At 39.7% G+C, this 16842-nt stretch overlaps 1 protein-coding gene across 2 annotated transcripts in view; it reads right to left on the bottom strand.

The window, feature by feature from the left end:
• Fchsd2 (FCH and double SH3 domains 2) overlaps positions 1-16842 on the bottom strand; it is a 175747-nt gene that overhangs the window by 19682 nt on the left and 139223 nt on the right. For both annotated transcript variants that reach the window (XM_051149058.1, XM_051149059.1), the window contains 3 exons: positions 15836-15952; positions 12723-12827; positions 7015-7176 (listed from right to left, as the gene is read on the bottom strand). In XM_051149058.1, the coding sequence (XP_051005015.1) occupies positions 7015-7176; positions 12723-12827; positions 15836-15952 (384 nt within the window). The remainder of the gene's footprint in view (positions 1-7014; positions 7177-12722; positions 12828-15835; positions 15953-16842) is intronic.

Below are 16842 nucleotides of genomic sequence, written 5' to 3'. Positions count from 1 at the left end.
GATGGCTCAGCAGTTAAGAGCACTGTCTGCTCTTCCAGAGGTCCTGAGTTTAATTTCCAGCAACCACATGGTGGCTCACAACCATTTGTAGTAAGATCTGGTGCCCTCTTCTGGCTTGCTGGCACACATGCAGGCAGAACACTGTATACATAATAAATAAATACAACTTTAAAAAAAATTTTATTCCTTCTCAAGTCTCTGATGAGGCTGAAGACAAATAGTTTAGTTTTACAATTAAGCTTAGTTGTTTAGGGGTTAAGATGTTTGCAGGTCTAGATAGATCTTTTAAGTTGATAATGATGAGATATGATAGATATTGATTTACATTCAGAATTTTAGACACACCAAGATGTTTTCTTCAAGGCTGCCAAATACAAATAGCCAAAACACTATGAATGTAACATTTATATAATTCCTAGTTCTTCCATGCTTCTTCTTGCTGTAGGTAGTTTATTGTACCTATGTGTAATAATATAAGTGTATATGTAAAAACACTATTTAATAACAAAAAAATTTAAAAAGAGCAATTTAAATTCAAATTAAACAGGAGAAAGAAAATATGGAAATAATTAAAATATAAGCAAAATGAATAAAACAGGAAAATATGAAAAAAAATTCAACAAAACCAAAAGTATGTTCATTGTGGAGAGCCTCCGTTAGAACAGAATGATCAGGGGGAAAAAGAGGAGACAAAACCATACAGGAATAAGAGTGATGACTGACATCCCTACAGATGCTCCAGATACTCAAAGAGTAATCAAGAATATTATAGACAGCTTTGTGCCAGTAACTTTGGTAGTTTGGATAGAATAGACAAAAAATTTACAAGAACAACGAAAAACCCCAAACCTAATTATTAGTCTTTCAAGGCAAGAGTATCTGTAAACCCAGCAGAGGAAGGAAGAACATTCAAGGTCACCATGTTTACATAGTGAGTTCTAGGCTTATCAGGGCTATAAATGGAGATCCTGTCTCAAAGTCAGCCTTTCCCCAGCACTTTTTAAACTTTAATTTTGAGACAGGGTTTCAGTAAGTTGCTCAACTTGGCCTTGAGCTCACTCACTAGCCCAGATCTTGCACTTGTGATCTACCTGCCTCAACCCTGCAAGTAGCCGAATTACAGTCACCAGGATTGGTTTCTGAAAACATTAACTATGTAGCCTAGTCAAAAGCACATGTTGGTAGTATTTATCTAACCCAAACCCAAGACTTACAAAATTACAGTAATCATCCAGAACAACCCAAACATCCATCAATGGGTAGAATAACAGCAAACAGCTACAGCTATATAACACAATTTTGCTCAGCAATAGAAATAAGCTGTCAACATACAGAAACAACATGTGTGAGCCTCAAAATCATCACATTGAGTTTTCAAAGTTCCACACAAAAGAGTAGATATGATTATCTTTATCTAAGTTCCAGAAAATAAACACTAACCCAAAGTGTCAGAAAGCAGATCAGCTGTTACCCAACGAACAGAAAATAAAGGTAATTACAAAAGAGAATAAATGTGATTACAAAAGAGAATGAGGAAAGTTTGGGAGACGCTTCCACTGGTGTACACATATGCCAAGACATACCAGAATGTGTATGTTCAACACATGCAGTTGAAATGTATGTTTTCAACTTCAATAAAGCTGCTGAATAAAGCTTGGGAATCTGAATGTCAATTGGTCACACGGTACATGAAAATTTAACACAACTACTAATGGCGCTGGAAATAAAACATGGGGGTGGTGGTGCACACCTTTAATTCCAGCACTTGGGAAGCAGAGGCAGGTGGATCTCTGTGAGTTTGAGGCCAGCCTGGTCTACAAAGAGCCAAAGTCACACAGAAAAACCTTGTCTTGGAAAAAAAAAAAAAACCCTAATGATGATTTTTAAAAAAAATTACACAGTAATTAAAATGACAAAGATTAGAAGAAGATAGAAAAATCCCACAGAGTAAGGGCATGTGGTCTCAGGGCTGCAGAGGCAGACACCTGCAGATTCAAATGTCATTTCTCCTCACTCACAAGTTGTAAGGAGATAACAAAAAATCATTACATTTTTACAAATTCTCACTATACACAAAATAAAGTTGATAAAATGCCATATTATTTCATCTGTGGTGAGGTGGCATACATCCACTTTCCTTACTATTTTTTCAAGACTATGATAACAAACATTATCATTATCTCTCCCAGTATTGGGAAAAATAGAGTAAGCACATCACCACTTGTAACTATAGTGACTTTTTTTTTCTTTTTGAGACAGAGTTTCTCTGTGTAGCCTTGGCTGTCCTGGACTCACTTGTAGACCAGGCTGGCTTTGAACTCACATCAATCCACCTGTCTCTGCCTCCCAAGTGCTGGGATAAAAGGTATGCGCCACCATGCTCAGCAACTATAGTGATCTTTAAAACGACTTAAAAAAAAATATATATATATATTTATTATTATGCATACAGTGCTCTGTCTGCATGCACGTCTGCAGGCCAGAAGAAGGCACCAGATCACAGTATAGATGGTTGTGAGCCACCATGTGGTTGCTGGGAATTGAATTCATGACTCTGGAAGAGCAGTCAGTGCTCTTAATCTCTGAGCCATCTCTTCAGCCGTAAAACGACATATTTTTATTATGTGTATGTGTGAGTGTGTGGGTATGGGGAGGAATATGCACATGAATACAAGTGCCCAGAGGTCAGAGGTGTCAGTTTCCCCTAGAGCTGGGGTTACAGGCTATTCTAAGTCTGCTGATGTGGGTGCTGAGACTTGAACTCAGGTTCTCAGAAAGAGCAGTATGTGCTTTTAACTACTAAGCCATCTCCCCAGCCCCCTTCTTTAGTGATTTTGTGGCAGAACAGAACTCTTTGAAGTTTCAGTCTTTTGATTTTATTATAATTATGTATTTTTTGACCAATGCTCATGACCCTTGATTCCTAACCATCCCAGTCTCAGGGAAACATTAACTGTCTACTTCTATGAGATCAGTATGTTTTGTGCACGGGCTCATGTGTGCACTCTTAGTATTCAGAGGACAACTTCAGGACTCAGTTTTCTCCTATCAAATGGATCCCAGGTATCAAAGTGAGGTCACCAAGCTTGGTGGCAGGCACCTTCCTCTGCATATATGCCTGTTGGTGGGATTAACAGTGTACTATGGTCATGATGAAGTCAAAGAACTGTAAGAATATGGCTTCTCCCAGTAATAGTAATACTTCTCTCAGTGCTGAAAATTTTTAGTCCCACCCTCTTTCTGGTCTTGGCTATTGGCAAGTGAGAGAAGATCTCTCAGTCAGTAGACATGAACTTAGACACAGTCAGCACCCAGCAGAGGGTCCCATGAGAAGGGTTCACTGAAGGCATGCTTTATGCAGTGAACTAACCTGATCTTACTAGAATATGAAACACTAACCTCACCGGATGCGTGGCTTTTAGAGCAGGAGGCTTACTTCAATGAGAAAGACTGCCGCCTGTTTGAAAGTATTACAAATATGAAAGCAACTGAAGATATTTTCCTTTGCAAGGATACTCTTTAACAGTTTCTATTTGTTTCATTATAGAAATTTGTTTTTATTTTAAATTGGGATTAGCTCAAGCCCACAAACAGGTTTTCATAACTCAAGAACAAATTCCATCAGACTGCAAGGACTGCAAGGTAGATTGAGGGTAAAGGTTAAGCAATTCATCTCCTTCTCTTTCAACCATATTATTCAGCAAAGTCTTCAAGATGAGTGGATCAGGATTCATTTCTATGCAATTCTGCAAATGTCAGATCCCTAGGGAGGCTGTGCAACAAAGCAGACTGTCCGGCTGTCTTAGTGTAATTGTTAAGGCAAGTGGCTGAAAATAGGGAAGTCATACAGATAGTGTCTGTTATAATCAGAAAATCTAAAAAAAAAAAAAAGTAGACTAGAAAGAATAAACATAAACTCAATCTCAAGCAAGGGACTACAGATTCTGTTTCATCTCACTCTGGGAATCTGTATTACAGAAAACAGTTCTAAAATTGAAAAAAGAAATTCAGTTGTTTCTCAGTATCCAAGGAGGATTAAATCCAGGATCCCTTGTGGATACCAAATTCCATAGGTGCTCAGGTCCTTTATATAAAATGGTATAGTATTTAAATATAACCTGTGCATATCTAATAGACTTAAAATGCTATAGAAATAACTGCTGTGTTGTATACATGCTTAAGAGAAAAGCCTCTATTTTCAGTACAGATGCAATTTTAAAAAACCCCAAACTTTCAGACTTGTGGTTGCTTGAATCCATGCATATAAAAAGCCAGGAATATGAATGACCAATTACATATGTGCTAATATGACATAAAATGACTATAGAGACTCTGAAAGGATGATTATGAAGATTATCTGGTGAAAAGTAACATTAGACTAAAAATTATGCAAAATTAACCTTCTTTATTGTGTTTAAGTAATTTTAAAGGTTAGGTTACAAGCTGGGTATGAGTTTAAGTGAGAGAGGCCTAGAAAGTAAGAGAAGGGAGGGATGAGTGATTTAGTGGGTCATGCGGTCAGGCGGTAATCCATTCTCAGGTAGCTACATGCAGGCTCCAGTTACCCACCAACTAAGTATCTCCCCGTCCTCTTATCCCCAAACTGGGTCTGATTATGTAGTCCTGGCTGGCCTGTAACTCTCTATCTAGTGCAGGCTGAAGGCCTTGAACTCAGGAGTTCCACCTGCATCTGCCACCTGAGTGCTAGAATCAAAGGATGTGAACCATGCCCTGCAACTCTCTTTTTAAATGTGTCACCACATTCTGGGACTCTTTTCTTTGCTCCTCCCAATCCTATACTCTATATGACAGCATGAGACTTGAGGAAGAATTATCATGTAAATATGGTTCTTAAGACAAACAGAATATGTAGTTTAATAACATTTATCTTCCATGAGACACTCTTCAGCTATATTAATGTTTATGCTAGTTATCATGTTCCCGAGATGACTAATGCTTTTGTTGGCATCTGGAAGATGGAATGAAATGGAAGAAAAATATTTGGTTGCCAGAATGTGTATTTCTGCTTCATGTTCCTTAGCCAGCTACCTGTCAGTTTGAAGGAATACAAAATTCTCTGAATTACTTCAATGTTACTTAAGAAAAAGGCTAAATAAATACTGGAGCCTAATTAAGCTGTTTTGTGACTTAAGGTTTCCTTTACTAACATAACTGTTTGATCGCCCATAGAATAAGCGAGAGAGGGAACACACCACAGGCCCTGTAAGGCTGGCTAAAGGCAGGAAAGGTGGGATACACAGGCCCTGTAAGGCTGGCTAAAGGCAGGAAAGGTGGGATACACAGCCAGGAAAGGTGGGACAAGATCGCATAGTACTGCTTCCCAGAGGCCGGCACTTCCCAATGAGCAGAGGTCTGAAAGTCCCTATGCACATCTCATTTACTTTCAGTAGATTGTTTTTCCTTATAATGTTTATCCTCACAGTCTTTTTAAATGTATAAATGTATTCCCATTAGAAAATCAAGACTGCAGGGGCTGGAGAGATGGCTCAGAGGTTAAGAACACTGTACACTCTTCCAGAAGTCCTGAGTTCAACTCCCAGCCACTACATGGTGGCTCACAGCATCTATACTGAGATCTGGTGCTATCTTATGACATGTAGGTATATATGCAGACAGAGCACTCATGTGCATAAAATAAATAAATAAAAATTTTTTAAAAAAGGAAAAAAAAAAAAAAAAAAGAAAGAAAGAAAACCACAGTGCTATGTGAAAAATGTGACAAAACTCCCAGGAATGTTTCTAAAACTTTGGGCAATTTATGTAACAAGGACCCTAACGCCTGCGGGGCACAAACATTACGAGGCACGGTGAACAAAGCCAGCCTTTTGTTCACTACTATTGCGTCCTTCCATTCGACCCCTCAGTTCTTCCTTCAGAAAACACTAAGTGCCTACTGTGTACCGGGGCACTTTGCTGTGTGGAGCAGAGTCAGAAGACATGGCCATTATATTCCAGAGAGAAAGACAGACAATAAACAAAACAAAGGCGAGAAACAAGCACTAGTAATTTCCATTAAGAAACTAGCAGGTTGAGCTCTGACTTGAATGAAGAAAACAAGCTGTCATTATCTGTCAAACACTCCCTGCCCTGGATTCTTGTTCTGCCCCCGTTAACTGAATTCACATTTAGACTAAACCTGTGTGTGTGCTCAGGTGTGTGTGGAGGCCAGAGGTCAGCCTTGGATGTTATTCCTTAGGCACAAGCCACCTTGTGCATGATGGATGGGGTCTCTTTTGGCCAGGAACTTGCCAATTTGGCTAGTTACACTGGCTGGCTAGTGGGCCCAGGGATCTTCTAGTCGCTACCTTCCCAGCACAGAAGGGATCATGAGCACGTGTCACCAAGTCTGGCTATGTTACACAGGCTGTGAAGCTTGGACTCAGTCCTCACGCTTGCATGGTAAACCCTTTACTGAAAGACATTTTTCCAGCTCAGACCTACATTTTTTTTTTTTTTTTTTTTTTTTTTTTTTTGGTTTTTTGAGACAGGGTTTCTCTGTGTAGCCTTGGCCATCCTGGACTCACTTTGTAGACCAGGCTGGCCTCGAACTCACAGTGATCCACCTGCCTCTGCCTCCCGAGTGCTGGGATTAAAGGCGTGTGCCACCACGCCCGGCTCTCAGACCTACATTTTACATGATAATTTTGTAACTTTCTAAATGTTCATGTTCATTTCACTAGAGAAGACCTCTGAGAATTTCAGAAACACTAGGTTTTCTCTTTTACTTTCAGCTAAAATGTATATTTGCCTTATAAATGGAATAATGAATTTGGGGGATAGCCCAATTATTGGAAAAGAATTCTTTACTGTATTAAAAAAGCAAAACCACTAACACACTCGTTCTCCCCTCCCTCTTCTCTTTCTTGTATTAAGTTTAAACGAAGTGATTAGACTGAAGGAAACAGCCTCCCACTATTTTTATCTTACATTTTTACCAAGTTTGGCTATAGAGCAAACAACAGTAAAGATGAAATCCAAGAAAAGAAAGTGTACCGAGTGTAGAGTGCCGTTACTGGTCACGGCTGGAGGGCAGGCCCACCGTTCATTTTCCAGCTCCTCCATCACTTGGTTCATGGCACTCTTCAGCCATGTGTCTACAGAAACCCCAATCTGCTTCAGGAGGTCTAGCCGGGCCTCAGCTTTCAACTTAATTATCTAAGAAAACAGGAAAACAAATAAGGTTAGAAATCAAAGCAATTTTTCTTCACACTGATTAAATAATTTCTAGCTTATTGACTATCTTGATATTTATCAGCAATTGTTAAATATTAAGTTTTCATCTACAGAAAGCAGAGAGAATATAAACACAAGAATATACAGCAAACGGCATACTTGTATCTTATTGATTTAGAGGTTGCTGGGGATTGAACCCAGGTCCTTGGCATGTGAAGCATGTGCTCCACCACCCAGCCACACCTGCTGTATCGTGTATTCCAACGAGACCACAGTACTGATGGCACATAAAACAAAACAGAACTATGAAGAGATGAGAATACCACAAAGTCTTCCTTTAGCTGTTAAGAAGGATAGCTGAGAACATCTTCAAGTCCAGGGTCTTCAGTAGCCTTCTAAGCTAACCCTGGGGTTTCTCTTTTCCTTCCTAATCCATCTTTTATGGTCTGTGAACAACGTAATCATGTTAGCCTCTTGCTATGCTTAAAATGCTAGACTCTGGACTAGGACTAGACTTGAAACAAAATACATTTATTTATTTAGTATGTATGTGTGCCTGAGTATATGTATGTGGACCACACGAGTGGAGTATGAAGAAGTAAGAAGCATTCAATCACCTGGAACTAGGTACAGATGGTTGTGAGACAACGTGTGGATTCTCTGCAAGAGAAGCAAGCACTCTTAACCACTGAGCCATCTCTCCAGCTCCAACTCTGGACTTCTGAGTAACAATCCGGGGTAATACAGCGTTTACACTTGGAAACAGTCTTTTCTGTTTCCCCATGGCCTCTATGCTCCCACACCACATTCTCCATGCTTAGTTGGTGCCAGCCATTTACATGCAAGGCTTCATGCTTGATGATGCCTGCTTCTCTTTTTTTTCTTAATATTTATTTTTATTTTATGTAATTTGGTGTTTTGCCTGTATAAGAGAGTTAGATCTCCTGGAAAAGGAGTTACAGTTATTAAGTTGCCATGTGGGTGCTGGGAATTGAACCTGGGTCCTCTGGAAGAGCAGTCAGTGCTCTTAACAGCTGAGTCATTTCTCCAGCCCCAACGTCTGCTTATGTTTTAAGGGTCAGTTTATCCTTCCTATGATTTTTCTAATGATTCTCCTTTCGTGGGTAGTTAACCACAACCGCCTCTCTGTTCCTAAAACACTCTGTACAGATCCAGTCATAATTAAACACCTAGCTGTTCAGCTGTTCATTTATCTGACACAACTGCGCCTCCTTTAGCATTGGAACAGACATTCAAAGTTATTCTCCTAATATGTGTTTAGTAACTTCCTTCTTTGAATGAATTCCTACATAAAAGCACTTCTACTGTTCTTCCAAGAAGATATTTTTACATTGAACCTTAGTTGAAATTAATCTTGAAAGGCTTCCATTCAAAAGGATTAAGATTATAGACACATTTGACTGTGGTAAAATGTATACAGCATAAAAAATTTCTATGGTAACTATTTTTCTTATGTTTTTAAAATTACAACAACCCCCTGCCTTCCTCCCTCCAATTCCTCCCATAGGTTCTTCCTTGCTCTTTTTGATAGCCATGGTGCCTTTTTTTCATTAATTGTTATCACATGCATATACATATACACACATACTATTTTAAATGCACCATTGAATGGGTATTAAACATATTATCTTTGCTGGGCAACAATTGCACCATCTACCTCCAGACCTATTTCATCACATACAACTAAAACTAGGGGCTAGAGAGCACTGGCTACTCTTCCAGAAGTCTGAGTTCAATTCTCAGTGCACACATGGCAGCTTACAACTTTCTATAATGGGAATTGATGCCCTCTTCTAGTGTGCAGATGTACATGTAGATAAAACACATCCATATACATATACAGAAGTGAATCTGTAAAAAAAAAAAAAAGTAAATTTAAAAATCCTAAAATTCTAAGCACTAAATATGTTTCCCATTCTCCCTGCCAGTCCTCATAACTACTATGTGACTTTCTGTCTCTTTGATTTAATTATTCTAGGTACAACTAAATAGTATTTGTCTGTGACTGTCATCTTCTGGTTACTGTTTGCATGGAATATCTTCTTCTATTTATTTTTAATCTCTCTGTGTCTTTGGATTTAAAGTGTGTTTCCAATAGACAGCATATGGTTGAGTCCTTTTTTTAAAAGATTTTATTTATTTTTAGTTTATATGTATGAATGTTTTGTCTGCACATATGTTTGTGTACTGTGTGTGTCTACTGCTCACGGAGGTCAGAAGAGGGCACTGGGAGTCCTGGATCTGGAGTTACAGAGTTGGAAGCTACATGTTTGGGTTGCTGTGAACCCAATCCAGGTCCCCTGCAAGAGCAGCAAGTGCCCTTAACTCTAGGCCTTGTGTCATTAAAAAAAAAAAAGATATTCTGCTGGCTTGTCTTTTGGTTAGACATTTTAATACACTTACATTTAAAGTCATTACATAAAGTCATACAGAAGGGTTACTTCTGTCATCTTGCTATTTGTTTTGTATATACTGATACCTTTTTACTCTTCCTGTCATAAAGAGCTGTTTTCATTGTTTAGTTTTTTTTAAAGGCTCGTTTATTATGATTATGTGTGTATGTCTTTGTGAGTTTATGTGCACCACATGCATGCAGGAGTCCCAAGAGGCCAAAGAGAACATCAGATTCCCTAGAACCAGAGTTTCAGGTGATTGTGAGCCCCCATGTGGGTGAGGTGGGAACCAGATCCAGTGCCCTGCAAGAGCAGTAAGCACTCGTAACTGCGGAGCCATCTCTCTATAGCAGTATGAGCTAGAAAAAAGGAAAAACAGAGAAGCAGCTATTGTCAGTGTCTCTTAAGAGTTCAGTGATCTAGTCTACCCAAAAATTTCAATATGATAATCCTGTAACTGCTGCCCTAATAAAATATGCCCTCACATCTGTCAACTAATTTTAGCATGGCTATTTTTGATTATCCAATAAGGGGAAACTAAGTGAGAGCTCATTAGAAGACAATCTTACAGATATTTAAAACTAAGATAATGGATGTGATATCATGGCCCTTTATTTTTAGAAAGAAAATTACCTTTGAGAATAAAGACATTGCTTGTGTCAGGAGAGGTAAGATATTCTGTTGTGGAAATCTCACTTCATATGTTAGTTTTAGACTAATAGTGAGTTTGGCATACTAACATGAATACTAGGTCATGGAGACTACGTAACCTATTACTGCTACACTAAGGGTGAGGTGGGACAGTTTGGTGGAGTTAAGGTTCTAGACAGTGACACCATGGTGGAGTCTGGAAAGGGAAAATATGCAGACATACCTTCAAAAAAGTTTGAGACTTGTCTCAAAATAGTCGTTCCTGTTTCATTAATATTTCATCCGTGGTGGATAAGCAACAGGAACAACCCTTTCATCACAAGCCAGTGTGTACTGCCCAGCAACGGCCCGCTAACAGCATCTGGCCAGCACCTTAGCGCTAAGGTTCTAGACCCCGGGTCTAAAGAGGAGTGAGTGTTTACCGTACACTTTGCTCTCCTCTCTACGGAAGCTTGAGGGTCAGATTGTGCCAGGAATATGTGGAGGTGGGAACAGGGACAAATGGCAAGTCTACTCTGACTCAGATCACTTCCATGGGGCCATGCTAAAAACATGCTTACACTCCCTGTGCTTGCCTACACTGCTTCTCCATACCTTAACTACTGAAGCATTTCCTAAGACTTTTTTTTTTTCTTTTTCTTTTCTTTTTTGAGACAGGGTTTCTCTGTGTAGCCTTGGCTGTCCTGGACTCACATTGTAGACCAGGCTGGCCTCGAACTCAAAGGGATCCACCTGCCTCTGCCTCCCAAGTGCTGGGATTAAAGGCGTGCGCCACCACTGCCCAGCCTTTCCTAAGACTTTTAAAGAGGTATTTGAAAATCAGTAGTTTAGATGAACCTTCAACTAGTAGAAGAATCCCATATTGGATGCTCTGATAGATGTCGGCCCAGAATCTATGTGTAACATTATGCATGTATATGTGCATGTGTTATATGGGTGTACACATGGAGGCCAGATGTCAATGTTGGGTATATTGCTTGATTTATCTCTACATTACTGTATTATTACTGTTACTGTTGTTGTTATTTTATTTTTATTTTTAAGGTAAGTTCTCACTCTGTTGCCCTGGCTAGTCTGGTTCTCCGTATGGAGACCAAGCTGGCCTTGAACTCAAAGAGATCTGCCTCCCGAGTGCTGGGTTTAAAGGCAAGTACCACCATGCACATAACACATTGTTACTACTGTTAGTTTTCGAGAAAAAGCCTCTCAGTGGACCTAGAGCTCACTGATCTGGCTAGAATGACCAGTCAGTGGGCTCCAGGGAGCTACTTGTCTTCACCTCCTCAGTACTGGCATTACTAAGGATTGAGCTCAGGTCCTTTTGTTTGCATGGCCAACACTTGACTAATTGGGCCACTCTTTTTCTAGTCCTCCCTAGAATCTTTTCTCTACTTACAATGCTATATATTATGTTCTCTGAGGAATATATGTGGCCATCAAAAAGATAACATTTCCTAATCTCAAACTCAAGTCTCCTCCTTTCCTATCTTCATCTTTTGGCTCAAATCCTGCCTGCTGGGTCTGCATGGCACGCACCTGTGCTGCTTCCTTCCCTGTGACTCACATACACTACTTGCTGGCTATGACTCACCCTAAGTCCCACCTCTGCCCTGACAGGCCCTCCTTCAGAGTTGCTCTGGTTCTGTGCAGCCTGTTTCTGGACAGTTGTACTCTGCAGTATTCCACATCCTCGGCTTTACGCCTTCCTAACAAGAACATATCTGTCTGTCTGTCCTCCTTTTTTTCTTTTTTGAGTCTTTCTTCATTTACTCTTCAACATATGTGCAGGTCCTCAGTGGATTGGCTCCAATCACAATTAGTTTATCTCCTTTTCATACCAATTTTTTTTTTTACTGATATCTTGACACTATCATATCCAAATGCTAAAGCCCTATGTAAAACTACCACTTTATTGCTTCTCATGTCAATGTCCCTCTTGTAGGGAAGAGAGTGTGCATCATGGACATTTCTTTTGTGAGAGAGGTTCCATAGCTATACAAGCCTAAGAAGGTTCTACAACTCCAAAAAAAGATTAAAACCCACAATTACATGTGTTTTTTGCTCCTTTTCTTCTTAGTCAAATCTTTGCTCATTCCCCTAGATCCAGGGTACCTTACCATATAAAGCTATTCTTAGCATCTGAACATACATCTGTCAATTTCTCTAACATTAATTTGATTGACTTATTTTATTTAACACTCTGTGAAAACTTTAAAATTCACACTTGCGTTGTGACATCCTTTTGCTATTTACTGTTTCATGACTGTGGGCTCTTCACAGTAAGTTCAGAGTTTTTGTTAAGTGCTACAGGTACACAAAATTACTTTGTGGACACAAAGAGAGCTATTTGTCTTTAACTTAATACCTATGTAGAAACTTAATTTCAAAAGTGCATGTCACAACCGTGACACCATGCCTGGAAATGAGTGACACAAGCAATTGGCAGCTGTCCTACCGTCTTACCTCTGCTTTACGGATATTTTCTCTAGCTTCATCTATTTTCTGTTCCAGCTCTGCTCGACTTTGTTCTGATACAGCAACTCCATGACATTCTAGATCATTTAGAACCTACCAAAAAATAAAGAAATAAAGATGACTGTTTTTGTTCTCATGTTCATTCTTTGAGTATCTGTATAATTCAGAGGGTTCAGTGGCTAAAGTCATGACTCATTTTTAAACTTTTTAATTAATTAGTTTTAAAAATTGAAAGTTGCAAAACAGGAATAGCCCTTGTCTTAGCTTCCCCTGATGGCAACAACTTATAAAACCATGCAGTAACAGCCATGTTGTTCCCCCGCCCCCACCCCCACATTTCAAGATCTCCAGTGGATGTCCTAAACCACAGCAGCATGGAACCTTAGATTTACTACAGTTTTCTATGTGTACTGCAATATTGTGCATAGCACCAGAGTTGACCTGCTTTTCATAAGCTGGTGCCTTCTCATACTGGTGTTGCACAGTAAGGCCACAATTAAGTGAATTCTGGGGAACATTAGCACGGTGACACTGTGATAGCTCATCTGATAAGAGATGGCTATGAAATAACTCATAGCGAGGAGAGCTGACAGTGTGGATATGCTAGATAAAGTAGTTTACAACCCCAGATGGGACAGAACTGGACTTTATTATGCTACAGAATGGTGGGCATTTAAACACTCATTGTTTGTTTATCCATGTCCTTTTAATATTTCTCAACCTAGATCCAAGGCAACTGGAGCATGATGGGGAGTGAAAGAGTAAATAAGGGCACCTGCTGTATGGCATAAAACCAAGATATTGATAGATACAATCTATGCACTTGATTTTCATTGCAGAATTACATTGCACGTATAGCTTTTTTTTTTTTTTTTTTTTTAATTTATGGATGTAGAGTTTTTGGATTTTTAAAAACAGGGTCTTATGAAGCTTAGGCTATTCTCAAGTTTACCAGGTGGATGGCCTTGAATTCTGGTCTTCTATCTTCTAACTCTCTAGTTCTAGGATTACAGATTTGTATCACCACACCTACCTCATTATGGAGTATTCCTGCAAAACAATTTTTACAAAGTGACTAAAGTTCTCATTGCTGCACAATGAATCCATCACATACTCTTTACACCAAGATAATACTACCCTGTCAATTTGTACTTTTCCAAACTCTTTATAAAAAGTTTTGTGGGCTGGGCGGTAGTGGTGCACACCTTTAACCCCAGCACTTGGAAGGCAGAGGCAGGCAGATTGCTGTGAGTTTGAGGCCAGGCTGGTCTACAAAGGGAGTCCAGGACAGTCAAGGCTACACAGAGAAACCCTGTCTCAGAAACAAACAAAAAAAGCCAGGCGTGGTGGCATACACCTTTAATCCCAGCACTTGGGAGGCAGAGGCAGGCAGATGGCTGTGAGTTCAAGGCCAGCCTGGTCTACAAAGTGAGTCCAGGACAGCCAGGGCAACACAGAGAAACCCTGTTTTGAAAAGCAAAACAAAACAACAACAAAAGTTTTGCTTGTGGAGAGGAATAAAAGTGATATATCATTCCCCTAATGTTTCTACCAAACCTTGTCATGTGTGCAGAGACTGACCCCATTCTTTTAGGGACAGGCTCACAGTTTAACATCACAGCACTTAAGAGTACTGCTGCTGGGTCTGTCAAACTTCTCAACACTGCAAACAGTGCTACACCAAGACCCTTGGGATATTTATCTGAAATGAAACATAAAACTGAAAGATGTACATGTTGTTTGTTTGCTCACTGTTTTACATTTTTGGTGACCAAGCCTTGCTCACAGTAAACAGGTGTTCTATTAATGAGCTTTACCCTGCACTTCTATATTTTAATATTAGTAGACATTGCCTAATTTATATATTCTATATATTTTAATATCAATCTTATATTTTAATTCTATCAATTATATATCTATATTATTAACATATGATACATATATGCTATATTTAGTTCTATTAATAATTCTATATTTTAGTATTAATAGACATACCCAAAAGGTTGTACCATTTCTACCGTTTCCTATATTCTGATAATAGGGACACTGCCAAACTTTAACTTTATGCTGACACAGAATTTTGAAAAATTGATTTCATTTTTATGACTTTACAGTAATTTCATTTGCTGATGTCCACATGTATTTCTATTTCACCACATATGTATATGTATATAAACATGCATGCATGAGTGCACTTGCCCATGCAGTGGCTGTGTGGAGGCTAGAAGCTGACACTGGCTGGAGACCAACTTGGTCTCCATGTCTCAAAAAAAAAAAAAAAAAAAAAAAAAAAAACTTATGAGATTTTCAAAGTAGGTAACAGTTAAGAGCATTAATTCTGACTATTGAGAAAGTATAGGCAAAGCATACATTAAGATTTTTCACATTAATAAAATTCAAGTTGTTGGAGCTGGAGAGATGCCTCAGTAATCAGGAGCACAGGCTGCTCTTCCAGAGAATCCAGATTCAATTTCCAGCACCCACAATTGTCTAGTTCTAGTGAATCCATTACCCAATGCCCTCTTCTGACTTACGTGTCAGGCACACGTGGTACACAGGCAGAAAATAACTAACTAATTAATTAATTAATTCAACTCCTTAACTCTACCTGAAATCTTATAAAAGGCTTCTGTGACAACCTCTCTCCCCTACTTCCCCTCCCCCAAAGAAACAGTCTAGACAGGAAGCCATTGAAAAGAACTCACACTCCCACCCTTTTCTCTCTCTCAAGGTTTTTCAAGACAGGGTTTCTCTGTGTAACAGCCCTGGCTATCCTGGACTCCTTTGTAGACCAGGCTGCAATCCACCTGCCTCTGCCTCTCAAGTGTGGGATTAAAGGCGTGCGCCACCATACCCCGCCTTTTTTTTTTTTTTTATAAAGGGGTTAGTGTTCTGCCATTTTCCAGTGAGTATATTGGGTAACACAAATTGGACACCATGGGTTTTTTTTCCTTCTTTTTTTCTTTGGGGGAGGTCACAAGGAAGGGGAGCTAGACTTGAGAAGACTGAGAAATGAAATGTGATCAGGGTGCATTGGAAAATAAAGTCTATCTGAAATCTGACTTCAGTTGCGCACAGCCAGCGTACTCTACCATACTTACTCGTTGCTGGTGAATAATATTTTTGTGCTCACGTGCCACACGTGTGGCCCATTTCCGAGCCTCCTTATTTAGACTGTGTTCCTCTGTGGTACCAGTTTCTGATTCTAGTTGTCGACTCTACAACACAAAAGAGAACAGAAAGAGAAGTACTGTTACCTCCACCATAATGTCTACCAATCTGTAGTTGGACCAGAGGGTCTTTCCTTAATCAGCACTTGACAGTGCAAGGCATGCCCTACTACTGTGGGAAGCAAGGTCTCACATCACAGAAAGTCAGTGTTAGATAGCCACACAGGGATTCGTAGCCTCGGAGGCCACTAAAGATGAACCCCTCCCTATGATCTGATTTGGGCTCCACCTGCTTTTTGTCTGGTAACACTGGAAAGGTATCCGTTTTACCACTCCTTATCAGTGGTTCTCAACTTTCCTAATGCTGTGACACTTTAGTACAGCTTCCCCATGTTGTGGTGACCCCTAACCATAAAATTATTTTCATTGCTACTTCATAACTGATTTTGCTACTGTTATGAATTGTGATGAAAATACTTGTGTTTTCTGGCGGTCTTAGGCAACCCCTGTGAAAAGGTCATTCAATCCCCACGGGGTGGAAACCCACAAGCTGAGAACCACTGTAAAGCTTCTTGGTCAAAAGAATGGAGTATTGTGGGCCTGGGGTGGAGACAGGCATTCTGATCTACATCAAGGATCAGAACATCACACACATGATGTTTTCTCCCAATCACTGGCCAGCAGTCCATGACCAAGAAAAGCTGATTCACCTGAAGAGGTGCTAAGACAGTGGAGGAATAATCCCATTAATGAGGTAATGTACTTATCTTTTCCAGAAACCCCACTCAGAGCAGCAGATTGGAAAACTTGCATCACATAGTACTAGAAGCTAGCATGCACACACTGTAGCAAACATATAGAGACCAGGAGAAACTTGGAGGAATTGGTTCTCTCCTTCCATTATGTGGGCCCCAGGGATTGATCTCAGGTGGTCAGGC

Source organism: Acomys russatus, chromosome 7 (assembly GCF_903995435.1).
Source record: "Acomys russatus chromosome 7, mAcoRus1.1, whole genome shotgun sequence".
Taxonomy (NCBI): Eukaryota; Metazoa; Chordata; class Mammalia; order Rodentia; family Muridae; genus Acomys; species Acomys russatus.
Note: the sequence above shows the minus strand (reverse complement) of the source record. Positions and strands in the feature narration are given on the sequence as shown.